We start from the raw sequence: 18,932 nt of genomic DNA on the forward strand, positions 1-18,932 counted from the left end.
GATGCATTGAGGAGGACCCCAAACTATACTAAGGGGCCAAGTGATGCTTATGGTCCATGATATTCGTACAGATTTTATGTAATAAACAACGCATGACTGTATATTTCAAGTTGGAAAAAACATTTAGCTCCCACTTTAAGTGAACCTTTGTTCCCAGGTCATCTACAAGATGGATTAAAATGCTGATAAAGTCAACAAAAGATGAGACATAAACACATCAGTATGATTAAAATGTAAAATAAATAATTTAAATAAAACACATAAAACATGTTTATTCTGTGGCACCTAAAAAAATCATTTGGCGCCTAAGTTTTTTTCTTATAGGAGCCAATGGCTCCCAAGTCGATTTTTTTGTTTGGAGCCCTGATATATGATTCCAATTATCTTATCTTTGTAAAATGGCACAGCTTCTTAAATTTTATGCAACCCGGATTTTTGCAGATAACAGATTGTTCCAACATTCAACTATCAGTGTCGATTAATCTGCAAACTGATACATTGGTCGACCTCTACACACTGGCAAGTAAAATCTATGAATTTAGATAAAGATAGACATCATGTTGTAGCCCAGAGTAAAATTTAGTCGCATATGCAAGTGATTTACTTGCATTACCTTTTTCTCTGAATTTTTTTGTGTAATCCAGTGAAACATTCCCATTCTTCAACATTGTCTTTTATTTCTTGAAGAGTAATTTTAAAATAAACATTAAATTAAATGTTGAATTTAACTTTGGTTTTTTCCTAAACACATCGAAAAACATGGGCTCGTCCGGGATTTGAACCCGGGACCTCTCGCACCCAAAGCGAGAATCATACCCCTAGACCAACGAGCCACGTCTTAGCATCTACCATTTTGTATATTTGACATCTACTAAGTGTGTGCAAGGTCGGTTTTTTTTAATGTCATGTTTTAATAAAACCCCCGCGAACAGGATAATAGGCTTAAATACTGTAAATTCACATTCATACAGGGACACGGGGCGTGAGGTAGCCTATGTATAGTATTGATGGTACATTACAATGGCGTGGCCGGTTAGCTCAGTTGGTTAGAGCGTGGTGCTAATAACGCCAAGGTCGCGGGTTCGATCCCCGTACTGGCCAAATTCGATTTTTGCAGCCCGAGATGCTGCTCAGTGCTCCTGCAGCCTACACGAAGCAGGATAGAGCCCCCTCTCGCGGCTGTAGACGGTAATGTTTTCTCTTGGTTCTTGGTTCTAAATAAATGCGACTTATATGTCTTTTTCCTCGTCATCCCATATTTTTGGACTGATGGGTCTTATACTCAGGTGCGACTTATAGTCCGAAAAATACGATATATATTTCTTAGCTGTAGTGCATTTTACCTTCTTTGCAAATAAATACACAACTTCAATCTTTTTCTTATGACACAATATAATCTCTGCCCTGGTTTAACAGGCCATCAATAACTTCATTGACCCGCTCAGGAGCTATAGTCAGTTGAGATACTTTAATTTAAGAAACATTCTTGTCCATTTCCTTCACCTACATGTAAGTGAAAATAACTGCAGTTTCCAGAAACACCCGATCAGCATTCACCTCAAAGTTAAAGAGGGGCTTCTATGGGACCAATTCTAACTCGTCCCATACACACATCATACACTATTATTGTGAATGTGTAAGAAATCAGTCTCTCCACAACAAGTCCAGATACATTTTCAATTTTTATTTTGCTTTTTGGACAGTTTATGTTCCAGTGTTATCCATAATCATTTCCTTTGTAATTTTTGCATAATTCTTATAAGGCTTTTGAGAGGGCCATTGCTATGTTTCAGACCAACCTGCATAGCAACTGGAAGACAAAAAAAGGGGCTGGACACTGACCCATTAGCTAGAATGAGTAACATGACATTACTTGACATTTCATTGGCACAAAATGGTATTTTTTTTTTTCATCCTTCCAAATATCATAATCTTTAATAAACATGATTTCTGAATATCAAAAACAAAATGAAAAAGGATAAGCAGTTTAGTGTACGTTTTAGAGACTTTGGTAACCTTGGGACTCCTACTTGACGAGAGACTACATCCCTGGAATTTCCAAAGCAAATGGCAGTTTGAAAATACTTCTGTAGTAAAGAGTCCCTCTTTAAGATGGAAAGCTGTGAAGGCTGCATGGAATCACTTCCCAGAGTTAGGGAATTAGGAATGGGGAAAGACGAGACAAGTGAGATGTATGCAACAAAACAGCTACCCTAGGGAACTAGACAGAAGTACAGCTGGCTACCCATTTCCTATGAATGAATCTGACTTCAACCCGAAGCAATAGCTTTCAGAGGTATACAGTATATTTTTCCCTAAACCCCATTGCAAAGGCAACTATGAGACAGAGCAGCTTAATAAACCCAAGAAATAACCTTTGTAATGAAATAATGTGTTTTTGTTTTTAAATGGCGTCATATCAAAAACTAAACCTGGATTGTTGCAGACCTGAAGCATGGCCAGGACTACTTTTGTTTTCCTTCAATTTGTGATTCTCTCTGAAAAAGCAAACATGTTGAACCACTTCATACCAATTCAGGGGAACCTTGAAAAAGGGTCAGTGTACCTTTATAAGGGCCACTGAGAGAATCATCAAGACCCTTACAAGTAGAAGTAATCTAAGCAGAGGAGATGTGCTGATATAATAGGGGTCAGGGTAAGTGGTGCGTCCACATCCAAATGGGTCAAAATGAGGGATTATAGTAAGGGGGAACCGGGGGTTGCCACAACTACTGAAGGACACACATTTCAAAAACGTTTGGGTCCCCATGGAGATGATCTCGCATTAGTCACAGGTGCACCAAAACTGGGAAATTCCTCAGAACTGCTCATATCAGGGGCCTAAAACCAGAAAACACAAGCAACAACAGGTTTCATTAGATTATTAGAATTACGCATAACTCATGATTGATTGTAATTTTCCAGCACTGTATATGGCACTGATCATACAGTTCAGTTATTAGTTTACCTTTTCATTGCCAGTGGCCCAAGGAGCCTCCCGCACAACAAAGCCCTTGGATGGGCCTCGTGGTTCTTCCATACTGGAGGCAGTGGAACCAGAAGGTTTCATATAGGCCATTTTGGCTTCATTTTCAACCACATCAGCCAGCTGAGGGGAAAGATGAAAAGTGACCTTTTTGTCAGTTTAATAATAATAAAACAATTTATTTTCTTCCAGAGTAATGCATGTTTTTACATATTCCTCCTCCAGGTTTAGAAGGTGATCAATGGCTTCATCAACATGTTCTGGACGGCCAGTCACAGTCACCAAATTGGGATCTGCAGCTCCACTCTGAGGGAATCGAACATCAACCTGAAAAAAAGGTAAAATAAATTACAGGAAGTTATTCAAATGTTATGTTTCTTTTTATTATTTTTTAACAAGTCATCAAATATTTTGTATGAAATGAGTGATTGAAGATGTGACACCTTTCCATTCTCACCTTAAACTCATCCATGATTTTGCGAATTCCCTTGCCACGTGCCCCTATGATGCGAGCATGGACTTTGCTGTCCAGGGTGATGTCCTCAGAGATCATTTCCTCCAGTTCACCCACTATAGCCTGAATAGCATCACGTGCTGCCACCGCATTCTGTTCATAGCCAGTAATGGTAATCTGATCCTAGAAGACCAAATCAATAAGAGAGGGTGTGTGTGTGGGCATTTCCAAAAAAGGCACTTTTTTTTAGGCTCCAGCCTGTTACCTGGTTCTCATCATTTTTCTCTGGAAACTGAATGTTGACCTCATGCTCATTGCGGATTTGGGTGATAATGGCACCCTTGCGTCCAATGATCTTGGGGTGATACTTGGGATCCACAGTGATGGTCAGCTTGAAGCTCCTGAGAGCCTGCGGACAAAATTACACATTTATAATATATAATAATTCACATGTGTGATTAGCAAGTGGAAATTTGCACAATGTTTCATTTGCTATTCGGGGTTCAAACTGACCCGATCCTCCTGTTCAGCCTGTAGCTCTTTGACACGCTCAAGAAGACCCTCTTTAGCGCGGTCAAGGTGGGAGGCCAGGCCAGTAATGGAGATAATGTCAGACTGTAACTCATGAGCAGGCACTTGAATATTAACCTGGGAGGAAAATATATTTATTTAGGAAAGTAGCAAGAAAATACTGTTCACATTTTTAGTTCTAGTTATAAATACAATGCATATCTCTAGCCAAATATGTGAATTGACTCCTGATGCAGGAACGGATTTAGAATTCCACTGATATCAGCTGTGAAGAGACTAACCTCAAACTCATCCATCATCTTGCGGATTCCACTTCCTTTCTGTCCAATGATGTAGCGATGAAGCTCAAAAGGCACTTCCACCGCAATGGTTACAGGAACCAAAGCCTAAAAGGAAAAATTTGTTATAGCATTTGACTTAAAGAACATACAAACAAGAACTACTGCATAGAAGGACATTTCACTAGAGAGTCACACCTTTAGTGCTTCAACAGCAGCTTCACATCTCTCTTTGCGGCCAGAAAGCACAATGACGTCACACTTCTTTGGGACTAAAGGATCAGCAGGCTCCTTCACCTCTACATTGGCCTCTCCATTCTCCTGAACTGGTGCATCAGCTGATGGAGCTGAGGAAAACAAAGTTTGCAGATTTATGTAATAGACAGAGATATAGAGATAGAAAGGGGCCTAAAAAAAAAGTTAGATTAATGCCTCTGCAAAACACATTAAATGTAAATGTTCAAAGGGCACTGCAGGACCCCTTACAGGGGAGAGGATTTTCCAAGGAGCCCCTCATAATAACAGTTTAAGGCTAAAGTTTAATGTGGGTAGGAGGAATGAACATATGAATGCTTTATTGGTTCAAATGGTCCCCATTGAACATGTACTTTTTAATACTACAGCATAATTAAATTAACCATTTACCATTAAATAAACCATAACCATTGACCAAATTCGCAACAGGTCAAGAAAAAAAAAAAAAAAAAAAAAAACCTTGCATCGGAGTGCAATTCACCTTTTACTATTGCTTTCAGAAATAATTTTAAAAGGAATACTCCACTTTTTTGGCAAATAGGCTTATTTTCCAAATCCCCTCGAGTTAAACAGTTGAGTTTTACTGTTTTTGAATCCATTCAGCTGGTCTCTGGGTCTGGTGGTAGCACTTTTAGCTTAGCTTAGCTTAGATCATTGAACCGGATTAGACCGTTAGCATCTTGCTAAAAAATAACCAAAGAGTTTCAATATTTTTCCCATTTAAAATGTGACTTTTCTGTAGTTTACATCATGTACAAAGAGCGACGGAAAATGAAAAGTTGCGAAAAGTAAACACACATGGTACAGCAGCAAAGTTCCTTGATTACTACATTGAAATGAGTATGGTTCCTAGCCATGTCGGCCTATTTTCAGTCAGTCCAAGTATACAATATTAGAGAGGAAGGAAGGGGAGGAAAAAATTAAATTAATTTACCAATCATTACAACCGATCCCGTGGGTGCTTGGGAAAAACAAGCTAGTCTTCACTAATTTTAACCAATAAGAAATGGATTGCAGCTTTTACAACTTTATTATTGTATTTATAGTTCATTTGAGACAGTTTTTTGGCATTATTTTATGGCAAATAAGGAGAGTACATTATTGCAATACAAGAGGACGGCAGCACAAAATCTCTGCTTACAGCGGGCTTGGTCTCAATTTTTTATTTATATTTATAGTGATCATGGGCCTCCAATATTACATGCAACTCAAACTCTATCCTATGTATGTGCAAATAAGTGCTTTTTGTAAACTGGTATTTAAATTATTTTATTTAGAGAAGTGCAACCCTAATAGAAAAAATGGTTTGGTTGGTAATTGCATGCATTGTAAAGTGATAGAGTGCGTGTAGTGAAATCATCAAAAGCACCATCATACGAGTATAGCCCACTCTAGAAAAAAAATTATGTATAACGAATTACTGAGTAATGAGAACGTTTAAATAAGTTAAGCATTCGTCGCAGGTGTATGACAACTTAGCCCAGTTATCATTTACTTGTAACACCAGCAGAAACATAAATCGTCGCCTATGGCTATGTCCATAACTAAACTTACTAAAGACTGAAGCTTAACCACATAGTCGGCTCACAAACCTCTCATTTGGCATGAATCGTTTCCATGAATGAATCGTTACACATTCTAACATTTGGTTGTCAAACTATTAGGCTACTTATGTAAAGAAGGCTTTGTACATCTCTCATGTCCGAATATGCACTAACAGAATCTTTCATATATGCAAAAAAGTTTTGGGAAAAACACCAAGGAATGCTCAAGCTGACTGGCAAATCCTAAATATTATACAACAGACAAGTTAAATTGAGACCCCAAATACCTTTTGTAGGTTCAGTTGTCTCATTTAGTTTGCTGATGAGGCTGTGCTGTCAAGTTGCAATGCTAAACTGATATGTTGAGTGCGTGCATGAGCCACAAGCGTGAATACTTTGGATTCCTTTTTTCAGTAGAAAAATGTGATATCCTTTGGATAAGAGCAAGACATAATTCAAAACGGTCCATTTTTATTTGTGAATCTTCAAAATGACAGTGAACCATTGTTCTTTTGTAAAATAAAGAAAACAAAATGTGCTTGCAGTCTTGGTCTATGTGAACTGCTTCCTAAAATGAAGAAAAACTCTGTGATACCATCTACTTGTCAAACAGACATGAGAAATATATTAAACTATATAAACCTTGAAGTGCCTGCTTTTCAGTTTAAGCTTTGCTTAATTGACATTAATGCATTATATAAGTCACTTTGGAATATAAATCATAGCACGTTTCAGAAGATTAAAAACTTGAGTTGCAGACCGGAAAATAAGGTATAATTCAATTACATTTTATTTGTATATCACTTTTTACGATACAGATCATTGCAAAGCTACTTTCCAGAAAACTAGGTTTCAACAATATTTAGTAGTAGCTTATCCGCAGTGTAGCAAATGATTTTGCAGACCCCCTGGCTTTATGTCAAGGGAAAGTTGTGGTTTCCATTTTAAAGATAGATCAAGAGACATTTGATTTCTATGATATGACCTTCTAATTATTGATATTCACTGTGGTATTTACCTTGCTGGTCATCTCGGTCTGGAAACTTGATCTGCACATTGTGGTCTTTAGTGATCTGCTGTATGCGAGAGCCTTTAGGCCCCATTATGGAGCGGTGGAACTTCTGAGGGATCACACACTCCATGGTCACTTGAGCATCCTGCAAATTAAGAGGAACGTGTGGTCTGTTACATCTTTAAAATAGAATAAATGCAGCAATCTGAGATTGGGATCGCATTGATGCATTGCAGATGGTTACATCTACCTACCAAATCCTCAATCATCTCCAGCATGCGTTTCTTTGCTGCCTCCACACAATCTTTGGCTCCCTTTAGGGTGACCTTATCGCTCTGTGTGGCAGTTCGGGGGAAACTGACTATAACACCACCATACTCGTCAGCAATGTCCCTCAGGACTTGGCCACGACGTGCCACGAAGAACCGATGGTGCTTGGGATCGACAATCATGAAATCTTCTACAATGTTATCCTGATATCAGAAAAATGAATTGAGAATCATTAAGGGGCAAATAGGATCCAAAAAGTAGGGCAAATCCATTTAGAAGATTCAAATTTTTCTGAGGATCAGTGTTGAGGTTGAAAATAAATAAATAAAAAATGACCATGGGGACTTACCAAGCTCTTAATAAGTGCCTCCAGTTCCTTCTGTGCTTCTGCTACAGCTTCCTCTGTACCAATGACTGTGATCAGTTCCTGATCCTTATCATCAGCAGTGGGGAAGATGATCCTGGCGCCTGTGCTGTCCCGCACCTTGCGGATATTTCCACCTCCTTTTCCAATAAGGAACTTGTGATATTCAGGTTTGGCACGAAGCTCAACTGTGTGGCTTTTAATTTGCTAATAAAAAAAATAATAATAATAATAAAAATAAAAAAAATCACAAACAACTTGTCACAAATTCATAGCTCTAAAGTAGACTTTTTTTTTTTTTTGCGCAATATTGACTGGCCATGTGTTTAAAGCAATTTGGAAACTTGTACAAACAAATCCTGAGCCCAGATGAAATGCCAAGCACAACATCAGTTCTTGAAGGAAACCAATCCCTTCAGACGTACCTTTTCTTCTGCCAGGGACAGCAGTTGTTTCTTGGCTTTCTCTACCTCATCCGCTGTGCCTCTGATTGTCACTGCATCGATTCCAGAGCCCTCAGTTGGGAAATGGATGTGCACGCCACCACACTCCTCCATGATGGAACGCACAAAACGCCCCTTGGAGCCAATTAGGGAGTTGTGCAGTTTTGAGGGGATGCACACCTCAACCTCTGTAATATTTGCCTGCAAAAAAAAAAGAAAAAAAAAAGGAATAAATACATTCCCTTCCATCCACATGCACTACAACTAGGGGTGTGACGAGACACCTATCCCACGAGACGAGACAGGGTTCACAAGAACGAGACTTTTTTTTTTTGTAAGAAATCCTCGATATATAGGGAAAAATTGTCTTATTCAACAGAAAAACACAAAATGCAAAAAAAATGCGTTTTGAGTCAACTTTATAAAATTAAACTTCTATTTTAATGGATTATAAGCAGCAATAACCAACATGTGAATTAGAGCTGCAAGATTCTGGATAAATTGAGATTATATCTAAATTGGAGATTCTCTCATGAATAAAAGAAAAAAACACAATTTAACGATATTGTGTTACAATACATACACGTGTTAATATACTTTGTTTTGATTGTATAGTAGGGGTATAAACATTTATTCTCTCTACAATAGCAGTTTTATCCCAGTACTTCTGTTATCTTAATGACTGTAACAGAAATGATGTGTGGGTGAAAAGACCATTTGTGTTGCTCTTTCTGGATCAGCTGCAGCATGAATGATTCATTAACATGGACAGCGACATATCGGAATCATTGTCATTCAGGGTTTTTGAATTGAGATCCCCATCTTTAGACGATTAATCTTGCAGCTCTAATGTAAACACAGCAAATTGTTTTGCAAGAATAGTCATGTTCTCGTGAGACCAGTAGGATCTCATGAGACATCAGATCTCACGAGATCTTGCGCCACGAGATCTCATCACGTCCCTACCTACCACTACAAGGTTTTTGAAATAAGCCTCCAATGCTGATTGCATTTGTTTCCCATTGTAATATTTATTTTTAAAAATCCCCGTGATTTCTCCAGTCTTCAGTGTCACATGATCCTTCAGAAATCAAAGTTTTGTATGGTAGTGTGCTTCTTAACGGTTTCAAAAATATAACATATCAAAAAACCTCACCAGTTCTTTCTGAATGGCAAGGACCCTGTTTTTTGCGGCCTCGCAGTTTGCCTTCTTTCCTGTGATGACAATCATTTCAGAGTTGCTGTTTTCTGCAGGCAGATCAATCTTAGTGTTAGTCTCTTCGCGGATCTGAAAAAAGAAAAAAAAAAGAAAAATAGTGCCAGTAAGTAAACAGACTGAAAATGGATGAATGTGCAAGTCGTCTAAAAAGTAACTTCTTACCTTCTTTATATTTGCTCCTCCTTTGCCAATTATATTTTTGTGGAATTGCTTGAAAATGGGGACAGAGACAGAAAAGCTGTTCTCAACCTGGAAAAGAACAAAAATAAGATGGTTTAGGAAACACTAAGATTGACGTGGTCGTATTACAGACTGTTAAGACCAAAAAATACTTCTACACACAGCCTGTCACACTAATTCTAATTAAAAGCATGCATGTACACCAGCTGTTGGCTTATGCACAATAAAGTTTCACCCTTGTCCAGTGAATCTCCAGAAGTTGTGTGTGTATACTATAAAAGTATGTTTGCTTAAAAATATAAAAAAATAAATGGGATGCACAGAGTACCGTTTACCATGTGTACTGATGTTGAAATTCATATTTCAATTCATATCATGCACATTGGCTATTGAATGAGTTTATTAAAGAAAAAAGAAAAAAAAAAAAAAAGAAAAAAGATACTAAGAGTTGTAAGGCCGGTTTGCACCTAACAATAGTTTTAATCTAATTCTATGAGAATAGGGAAGTACGTCACAACAATAAGCACACAGAGAAACTAAATGGAATATGTTTCAGAATATATTTTTCCAGCTAATTAAAAATTCTGTTTATCTTATCAAACTATAGGCTGACATTCACTACCAGTCAAAAGTTTTTGAACAGTAAGATTTTTTTAAAGAATTCTCTTCTGCTCACTAAGCCTGCATTTATTTAATCCAAAATACAGCAAAAACTTAACATCTGGATTTTTTATTATTATTATTTTTCTAATTAAATATTTTCAAGTGTAATTTATCCCCTTGATTTCCAAGCTGAATTTTTATCATCATTACTCCAGACGCACTCGTCAAATTAATCCATGACTTTTCCTAATTTTTATTTTTTATTTTTACAAAGTGGTAAAATATCTTTCCAACGATATATAGTTTGTCATGCTTCGATTAGCCATCCCACAGAATAAAATTACTTTTATTTCATGTTTTGACTGGTAATTATAGATTAAAACAATTGTGCTTTAGCCAAGATAAAGAATATGAAAAATGCTCGGAGTTGCTGCAGAAAAAATAAAATAAAAATAAAATAAAAAAAACAATTGGAACAAACAAAAGCAACAACAAAAACAAGTTGCTGGAGACGTGCTTATTATTGAAAATGCAAACTGATTCTCTGCCAGCAGGAGGCGCTTTTAGAGTGATAAAACTAGCGGTTTCCCCAGTAACAGCTGTAAATTAAAGCAGATCCACTCATAAATGCTTCTTTATCAGATACATTGAAAGGCAAAGAAACTTTTCTGAAGACAGTCTCCTTCAGAGATACATTCATATAAAACACCCGCGACGTGTTATGATTTTTAAACATGCAGTGCTCATGTTTGCGCAACGAAATCAAAAACCATAAACAAATCAATGTATGGGAAACACTGGTAATGTTTATCAAAATTTCGGAAAGGTGTTTAAAAATCATTTCACCATTACTGAGAACAAAAATATATAGCGATACATGTTGATAATGAATTATTGTCCATCCCTAAGCCTATCGTATATTAAATAGATTATAATAGATAGAATTATAATAGATAAGGTCCATAGACTGTATAAAAACATGGATGTAGTGTCCGTGATGTCACCCATAGGTTCTGAAGAGAGTTTTTGAAACCAAAAGAGGGCAGAGCGGGCCGTCACCATCTTGGCAGCATGTCACCACGCGTCACTCTAGGGTAATCAAAAATGGGCAAAAAGGCGGGAGCTGGTTGCTGAAGCCACACCTACCTACCGCGACGGTGATGACAGCAGCGGCAATCCACCTGTCACTGTAGTGGCCACGCCCTTAATTATGCAGAACTTTAATGCTTAATAGAATTTAAACTGATGAGTTAAAAAAAAAAAAAAAAAGATTCAACCCCCTCACAGTTCTCATGAAGGGTAAAATTAGCTATATAGACCAAAATAATTTTTTTCACCAGGCTGTAAACTGTTTTTTTCTCTGCTGTAAAGTTGGTGCATTGTAACAAGGGGAGTCTATGGGACTGACTCCCTATTGCAGCGAGCCTCAAGCGGCCAGTCGATGAATTACAGTTTTAGTCACTTCTGTATGGGCTTCACGGGAAAGAGCAGGAGGTTGCCGCTCCATAAGGTAATTGCATTGTGGGAAAAAACAAGAATGAAAAATCCCATTGCTAAAATTAGTGTTTCTGTTATACTGGTTCCCAACCTCAGCAATTACGGATTTGAATGAGACTCTGCGATAGAAAATTCTGGAAATAAGAAAGTGTGTGTACCATTTCAGCCACCATTTTCTGCATAAACTTTGTGCACTTTTCCACCTCAGTGCGAGGCCCACGCAGTTGTACAATGTCACTTTTCTGCGTTGGGTCAGGGAAGTTGATCATGACCTGAAAGCAAGGAGAAAAAAAAAAAAAAATAAGTTTCCTTCATAAGACACAAAATTGTGACCTTGAAAAAAAATATGCCATGCCATCTTAAAACATTTACCTCAGGGAACTTATCCCGAATTTCCTTAACTTTCTCCCCTTTCTGTCCGATGATGGCTCTATGAAAACGCTGTTCAATGATCATGTCCTTTGTACGCTCATTCTCCTGTTGAAAACATCACAGTCTTAGAGACTTTCAGTCAAGTGTTGCCAGGCAACTCCAGCAAATAACCCAGAGGACTTTATACTCTGAGGCTGTAGAGCCTACGGATGTTTTTTTTCACCAACTACACACACACCTGAATCCAGTTTCAGCATTACGCAAATAAATTCACAGTAGACAGTAACCTAAAGTAAATCATCTAAGACAAACGCAAACGATACAAGCACATAACTGGTATACACTAACCTTAAAAACCACTGTGGAGAGAATATGGTAAACGGAGCCTGCTTTATTCAATTACAAATCTATCTAACTTGCCATGCGTGACGCGAGCTCGAGCAGCTCCTTCTTGGCCTCCTGCACGCCCTGGGGGTCACCCTCGATACGGATCAGGTTGCTCTTCTCGTGGTCAGGTGGAATGCGGACTGACACTTTGTGCAGCTCCTTTATGCGGTTAACTAGATGCAGAGGGGAAAAAATGGGTTTATGAAGGATACATGAATGTGTTCACATAATATCTGCTATAAACCTCAATACAGCTATACTCACTGTTTGCGCCGCCTTTCCCAATTAAGTGTCGGTGGAACTTGGGGTCCACACTAATCTCGGTGTAGTCCATTCGGCTAATCTTTTATAAATAATACATGAAAATCAACCAAATTGTTTACGCTGAGGCCAATATATACCTAAACATAATGCAAGTGAAAGTGTTTGCCACGAAATAGAAAAGTTAAAGTCTTACCAGATCCGTAACAATGGCCTCAATCTGACCCTGTACTATCTGTACATCTTTGGTGGGACCCTCCAGCGTGATCTTTTCCTCTCCCTCAGTGAACTCAATGTGCACCTGTTGATAAACACCATAGTCTTACTGACCTGATAATTCAAATGGTTCAAAATTCAGTAATTTACTTAACCTCGTTTGGTTCCAAACCTATAAAACTACCATTCATCTTTCGAACACGAATGAAGCCATTTTAATCAAACCTGAGGAATTTCAGTCCATCCATTCACAGACCATTCCACCAAAACGTTGATGCTTCAAGAAGTTCAATGTATCTGCATTAATGAATCTTCATATGCAAATAACAGGCTAAATTTATTCAGTTCGTCATATCGGTTCAGAAGTGTCAATTAAATGATGCATATGAAAATAGTTTCGCAAACAAGACTTTGTTTTGTCAGGTTTGAAACCGCATGAGGGTGTATACAATAAAATACAATATCATCTGGCTATGTATTATTTTAATACAAAAAGAACTAATGTGTTTGCGACTCTTGGGTGTTTCTTCTTGGCTAGATTCCAGTGTCATTCTAAACTACCTGTGCAGGTTGACAACTACTGTGACCTTTGTACTGTCACTCTGACATTTTACTCTGGTCAAAAACCTCTAATCATTAGCTACACCTACACATTTCCCCTCATTGAGCAAGACAATGGAGAATTCTGGCTTAGCACTCCTGACTTGATTAGTGGAAAGTTGACTCGCCTTGGGCATTTGCTGTGTGACCTTTGCCAGATTCTGTCCTTTCTTGCCAATGATGAAACGATGAAGCCAAGAGGGAGCGGTGACTGAGGACACAGTGTAGCTGTTGGCCTGTAAGAGAAAAAAGAAAAAGGGTCAAAGGTTACACAGTCCAATTGATAGCATTTCTGCAGTAATATTGTCAAAACATTTCCTAAATAAAAGCTAAAAGTGAAGTGCGCAAAAAAGAGCTTGAGGGAAGGAATTTTTGTACTGATACACGCAGAGGGGGAAGGAAAACGAGCTTGTTTACCTTGGCATACACTTCAGTGAGTGCCTGGCCCAGCCGGTCTGGCTCCCCACGCAGGATTACTGTCTCTGAGCTGCTGTCGAGGGGTGGGATCTCGACCGAGACGCCAGTCCTATCCAGGATCTCTTGCAGGGTGTTACCCTTAGGCCCAATCACATACTTGTGCTGAGATTTCTTCACCTCCACTGCAATAGTGGTAGCATTCTTCTTCTGAAATGAGCAAAAGGCCACATTTCAAATCATTACTTCTTTCACATAGAAATTCAGCTTTGTGTTTCAGAAGCATACTGTGGATTTTGGCAAAGTCAACAAAAGTCCATTCATTATTCTGTCATTGCCCACCTTCTCCTCATAAATCTTCTTGATCTTAGCTATGGCCAGGGCCACCTGCTCTTTCTCCCCAGTGATGACGATCTCCGTTTTGTTCACACTTGGTGGGGGGACGTTAATGCGGGCTCCTGTCTCCTGCATCAATTCCCCCACCAGCTTGTTATAAGCTCCAGTGATGAAGGGATGATACACCTTTTCAATGTTCATTCTCTCCACAGCACGCTTATCCTGCAATGATTTAATGAAACCATCATTTACAATGTTGTTTATTAATTAATGACTAAATAAATAATTAGCACTATCCCACATCATCGGATTTGGAACTGTGTGATAAGCAAAAAAAATAAAAAATAAAACACATTTCAGACCTGCTCAGCAGAGATGAGCAGGATCTCGTGCTTGGCCTTCTCCAAGCCTTCCTTGGTTCCAGAGATCTTGATGAAGTTACTGGGGTCTTCGGGTCTAGGGATCTGGATCTTGGTGGCAGTCTTCAGTTCAAGCTCCTGCAGCTTCTCCCCACTCTTGCCAATGACAAAGCGATGATGTTCTTTGGGGATGGCCACAGTAGCTGAAGCCTGTAGTCAAGTAAATACAGAAGTTACAAATATCATCATTTTGGCTTACACAGACCAGCTGATAATCATTATCAGGCTCTCTTCATAACAAATAGCGATAAAACATTGAAATTAAAACCCTATACCTTTTTATTACAGAATATTTCATATTACCTGAGTCTGCAGTCGGGACACAATCTCTTTGCGGGCTTTCATGACTGCGTCATGCTTCCCAGAGACCATTATGGAGAGGCCTTGGTCTTTAGCCATGGAGAGTTCCAGGTGGGCTCCAGTCTTGTGCATAATGTCAAGACAGACTTTAGCCTGGTCTCCTTCTCCAAACTGGTTGATGTCCTTGTACTTGCGCTCTTCCAGAGGCACATGGAAAACCTGTATTTATCAAAGTGGAAACCAATCAAACTCTTGAATCAATATCCCCTGATATGGTTGTGGGGATAGACAATAGTATGGTGTATGGGTATGAAAATTGAGCATATAGCCCAAGGAATGATAGTGACTGTAACAAGCTCAATGATTGTACCTGGGTGATTACTGAGGACTTGAGCGGTCTGATCTTGGTCGTCCAGGCATTTCCAGTCTCCTGGACCCCCTCTGGCAAAGCCTTTTCAGGCAGAGGGGGAAAGGCATCCTTGTAGGTGGGAAGGCTATCCTCATCTTCGGCACCACTAGGGCCTGCCACAGCAGCTAACAGGAAGAGAAAGATCCAAAATATAGCATTAACTTTGCCAGAGAATGGTTACTGGTCAAAGTCAGAAATGGCTAAAATGGCCACACACCTTTGGCCTTCTCCGGCTGAAGGCCACTGCGATGCTCATTAAAGCTTTCTTGCGTAAGTACAGCGACTGAGCTCATGGTCGAAATCCCACGTTTACACGGAGTCCGAGTGTGCCACTAAGAGAAAAAGATAACATGTAATTACTGCATAAAGGAACAGTGTTAAGCGTATCTATGAAATTATGACAGAGATAAAACAAAATGCACACTGGCAGTTAAAACAGAACCATTATTAACTTGGGTGGAGCTGAAATCTTTTCAAAAAACAAAAAAACAAAGTGACAAAAGCTATTCACCACATCTATTTTCTGTGATCCTGATCTTACTGGAAACAAATACATGTAGGTTTAAAGTTATTTTTTATCAAATTAGACTTCTCTCTGCTGACGTTTGCCGGACTTCTGACCGATGCATGTCAAAAGAGAGAACTTTATGTTACTACTTCGGTAACAACACAACTTTAAAGAAAGGGGAGAAAACTAAAATATTTTGGAAAATAATTTCACAAAACGGTGCGATTTGTTCTAATCAATATAAGAGAACACTATCAGTAATTTTAAATGCAACTGATCCATTTTGTGGAAGGTCAAAGTTGCCCATCTGTTACCTTGTCCAAGGGCTAATTCTAAGCCACCGAGTTAGTTGAACGAGCTCTTAAGCTAAGAGGATTTCCCCACTAACCCTTATTTGCTGTACCCCTAGTATGAAGAGCAGCGAAAAGAATGTTTCTCCACATTTAATTGAAAACATGCACGGCACACCTCAGTGAAATATCTACTTGGCAGACTGCTCCCCCTACACCCAGTACAAGACTCTGAGGAAGAGAAAAGATTATAAACGCTGAGACGACTGTTACATCCATGAGGCCTTGAGCCCTGAAAGACCACTCATTCGCTGTAGAAATTTCCATGTCAAAGACTTAACACAGCTCTTCAAGAATAATACATAGGTAGAAAAGGTGGTGTGCAAAAGTATACAGTAAAATGGAAGACTATTATCTATAGAAAATGTAAGCCTTGGGGTAACTAACTATCACTCGTGTATTTGGTCATACAACATTCCTTCCAGTTCACGCTGACAATCTAGCCACTCAACCCCCACAAATGCAAACTCCAAACCTCACAGTACAAGGCTGTTTTACTGTGCTTCTCTGCATGCCCCTGTCAGGGCCTCTTCCTCTACAGGCCTCCTAAAGACTTGGACCCAGAGGCTAAAACCTCAGACACATACATAAGGCTCAAGGCACAAACACCCCAAAGGAATTGATCCACAAGCCAAACACTAAAAGTCCTTCAAATGCTCAAATGACTAGTTTTATGTAACGCTTAAATCATATGATCACTCATAAGATGTGATTTGATCTTAAAGATCAGGCTGAACAACTTGTGACCCATTGGTATAAACAAGACAAACAAGGATCTGGTTCAAAGCAAACATTTGGTATGTCAGCAAATAAATCTAGTAGAAACAAAGACGGTGGTCAATCTTACCAGCTAAATGGTCAGTTACCAGATAATCCGTCCTGTAAAGCTGCCCGTGCGTGTCAGCCTGCCAGCTTTTGCCTAAAAACAAATAGAAAATGGAAAAGGAAATGTAGTCAATGATGCAAAACCACTTTAGGTTGCCAGAACTTAGTTACACGTGGCATGGTTTGTATTTGCATTTCTTAAGACACGACATAATTCTTCTTTAAATACATGCAAATGTGATTCATTAAATAAAACTGGAAATAGGAACTGAAGAACTGGTGCTGTCACTTACTTGTTAGTTTTCCTTTACCGGTTTCAAAATATTAAAATCAACACTCTTGAAAATATACATTCGCAAATGAATTTATATAAAGACTGTGAAACATTCAAAACTAAACAACAACAACAAAAAAAACTAATAGTTTCTTTAAGTGTTGAAATGGCCCAGCGGCTCTCCGAATTGCTAACGTGGCCATTCCTGCGTATGTCAGATTTAAATATGGCGGATTTACGTTACATTCGCTCTTAGAATGACAAAATACAGCTGGCGAAACAGTTTAATATAAACATAAAATAATAGTTTTGTGTGTGTAAAAACGAGTTTCGTGTGTAAAATGTTCACCCTGTTGTATACATGCGCGCTACGTCAACTCATGACACGCCATGCTAACGGCTAACAGAGTAGGAAAGACGAATTCCTCGTTTAACACTTCATAATTTCGCAATTATTTACATCTAATATATATATATTACGAGAGGGGTTGATTGGTACATACTTAATCGAACTAATAACTTGTGTTGTTGGAAAACACGACAGTGTTTTTGTTTTTTCTTTGCGGCGATGAAAAACTTGTCCTGGCTAGACACCAACTCCAGTAAACTTTGAGCTGCGCGTGCGCCATAGTGACACGTACACCAGTTAGCGCGAGCGCTAACACACACTTGATTAGAAAACTTTACTCGTATTGATCCTTTATAAGCCTAATGTCCCGAGAATGACAACATCTCATAAGTGCACACTGAAAACACGGCCTCGGTTGATAGGCCAATGTTAATGTCTAGTCAAGATCAGCATTAAGCGGCTGTCCACACAAAGTCCACGTAGGCATTAGAGCAAAGGGTGAAACAGTGGGGAGAAATTGACATGGAGTCGAGCCAGAGCACATTTTCATGGCAAAAACATTCAGAACGACGTGCGATTGTGTGCGTATCAGAAATCAAGAAGAACAATGCAGACTTTCGGATGTATAATGTATATAGATTGATTTACAGAATGAATTGTTACTTACTTGTGTTTGTGTTCCCGTCTGCCCTGTGTGGTGCAGAAGCTCGTAGTGAAACTCCACTGGCGAAAGGGAGGAGCAGCGGTCTGTAAGTTATATAGCTCAAGCCTCCTCCAATCACATTCCCTCACGTCACATCGCCCTTACAGATCATACATGTCTTTCTAAATAGGAAAGGCTGTAACATGTAGTGGTGGAGGGGATTTGGATTCATCTCAGTGAGAGAATTTTGAATCTTTTCACCAGAAATCTTTTGCATCTTTCCACCGGTTTCCGCGTTCGTTCTTTCCGCAGGTTGCATCAGCAGCAGCAGTAGGTGGCCATAAGATTATAATGCATTGTTTATAATGAATCAGTCAATGAATTATTCCTCAATAAACAACGAGGGGAGTCAAAATAGCTCATACTGTACTAAAACCTTGATCAAAAGTATTTTAATAAAACGTGCAAATATACCAAAAGCGTTTATATACTAAAGTAACTAAAATGGATTGGTTTTTGGTTTCAATTGTGTAAATCAAATCTTTTAAAGCGGGGAAAAAACATCATTTGCCACATAATATACAATATTGTTGATCCATATGAACCCTTTAAATTCACGAGTTATTAAATTAT

At 38.8% G+C, this 18,932-nt stretch overlaps 1 protein-coding gene and 2 non-coding genes across 3 annotated transcripts; 1 reads left to right on the forward strand and 2 right to left on the reverse strand.

The window, feature by feature from the left end:
* Positions 1-761: 761 nt before the first annotated feature.
* On the reverse strand, positions 762-833 carry trnap-ugg (transfer RNA proline (anticodon UGG)). Its single transcript has one exon. It is a non-coding gene; the product is annotated as a tRNA-Pro (tRNA).
* A 194-nt stretch (positions 834-1,027) lies between these two features.
* On the forward strand, positions 1,028-1,101 carry trnai-aau (transfer RNA isoleucine (anticodon AAU)). The gene has a single exon. It is a non-coding gene; the product is annotated as a tRNA-Ile (tRNA).
* A 562-nt stretch (positions 1,102-1,663) lies between these two features.
* Positions 1,664-18,449, reverse strand: hdlbpa (high density lipoprotein binding protein a). The gene is made up of 28 exons (XM_026263738.1): positions 18,324-18,449; positions 17,056-17,127; positions 15,568-15,682; positions 15,312-15,475; positions 14,945-15,160; positions 14,585-14,791; positions 14,229-14,444; positions 13,890-14,096; positions 13,601-13,708; positions 12,853-12,957; positions 12,660-12,738; positions 12,429-12,568; positions 12,009-12,113; positions 11,795-11,908; positions 9,519-9,605; positions 9,294-9,425; positions 8,120-8,338; positions 7,680-7,901; positions 7,315-7,533; positions 7,067-7,205; positions 4,448-4,596; positions 4,253-4,357; positions 3,954-4,088; positions 3,706-3,849; positions 3,444-3,623; positions 3,197-3,313; positions 2,969-3,109; positions 1,664-2,841 (listed from the first exon to the last, which is right to left on the reverse strand). Exons 3-28 carry the CDS (start codon positions 15,641-15,643, stop codon positions 2,749-2,751), a joined length of 3,819 nt encoding a protein of 1,272 aa, XP_026119523.1. The 5' UTR covers positions 15,644-15,682; positions 17,056-17,127; positions 18,324-18,449; the 3' UTR covers positions 1,664-2,748.
* Positions 18,450-18,932: the final 483 nt, after the last annotated feature.

This window comes from Carassius auratus, chromosome 6, assembly GCF_003368295.1.
Source record: "Carassius auratus strain Wakin chromosome 6, ASM336829v1, whole genome shotgun sequence".
Lineage (NCBI taxonomy): Eukaryota > Metazoa > Chordata > Actinopteri > Cypriniformes > Cyprinidae > Carassius > Carassius auratus.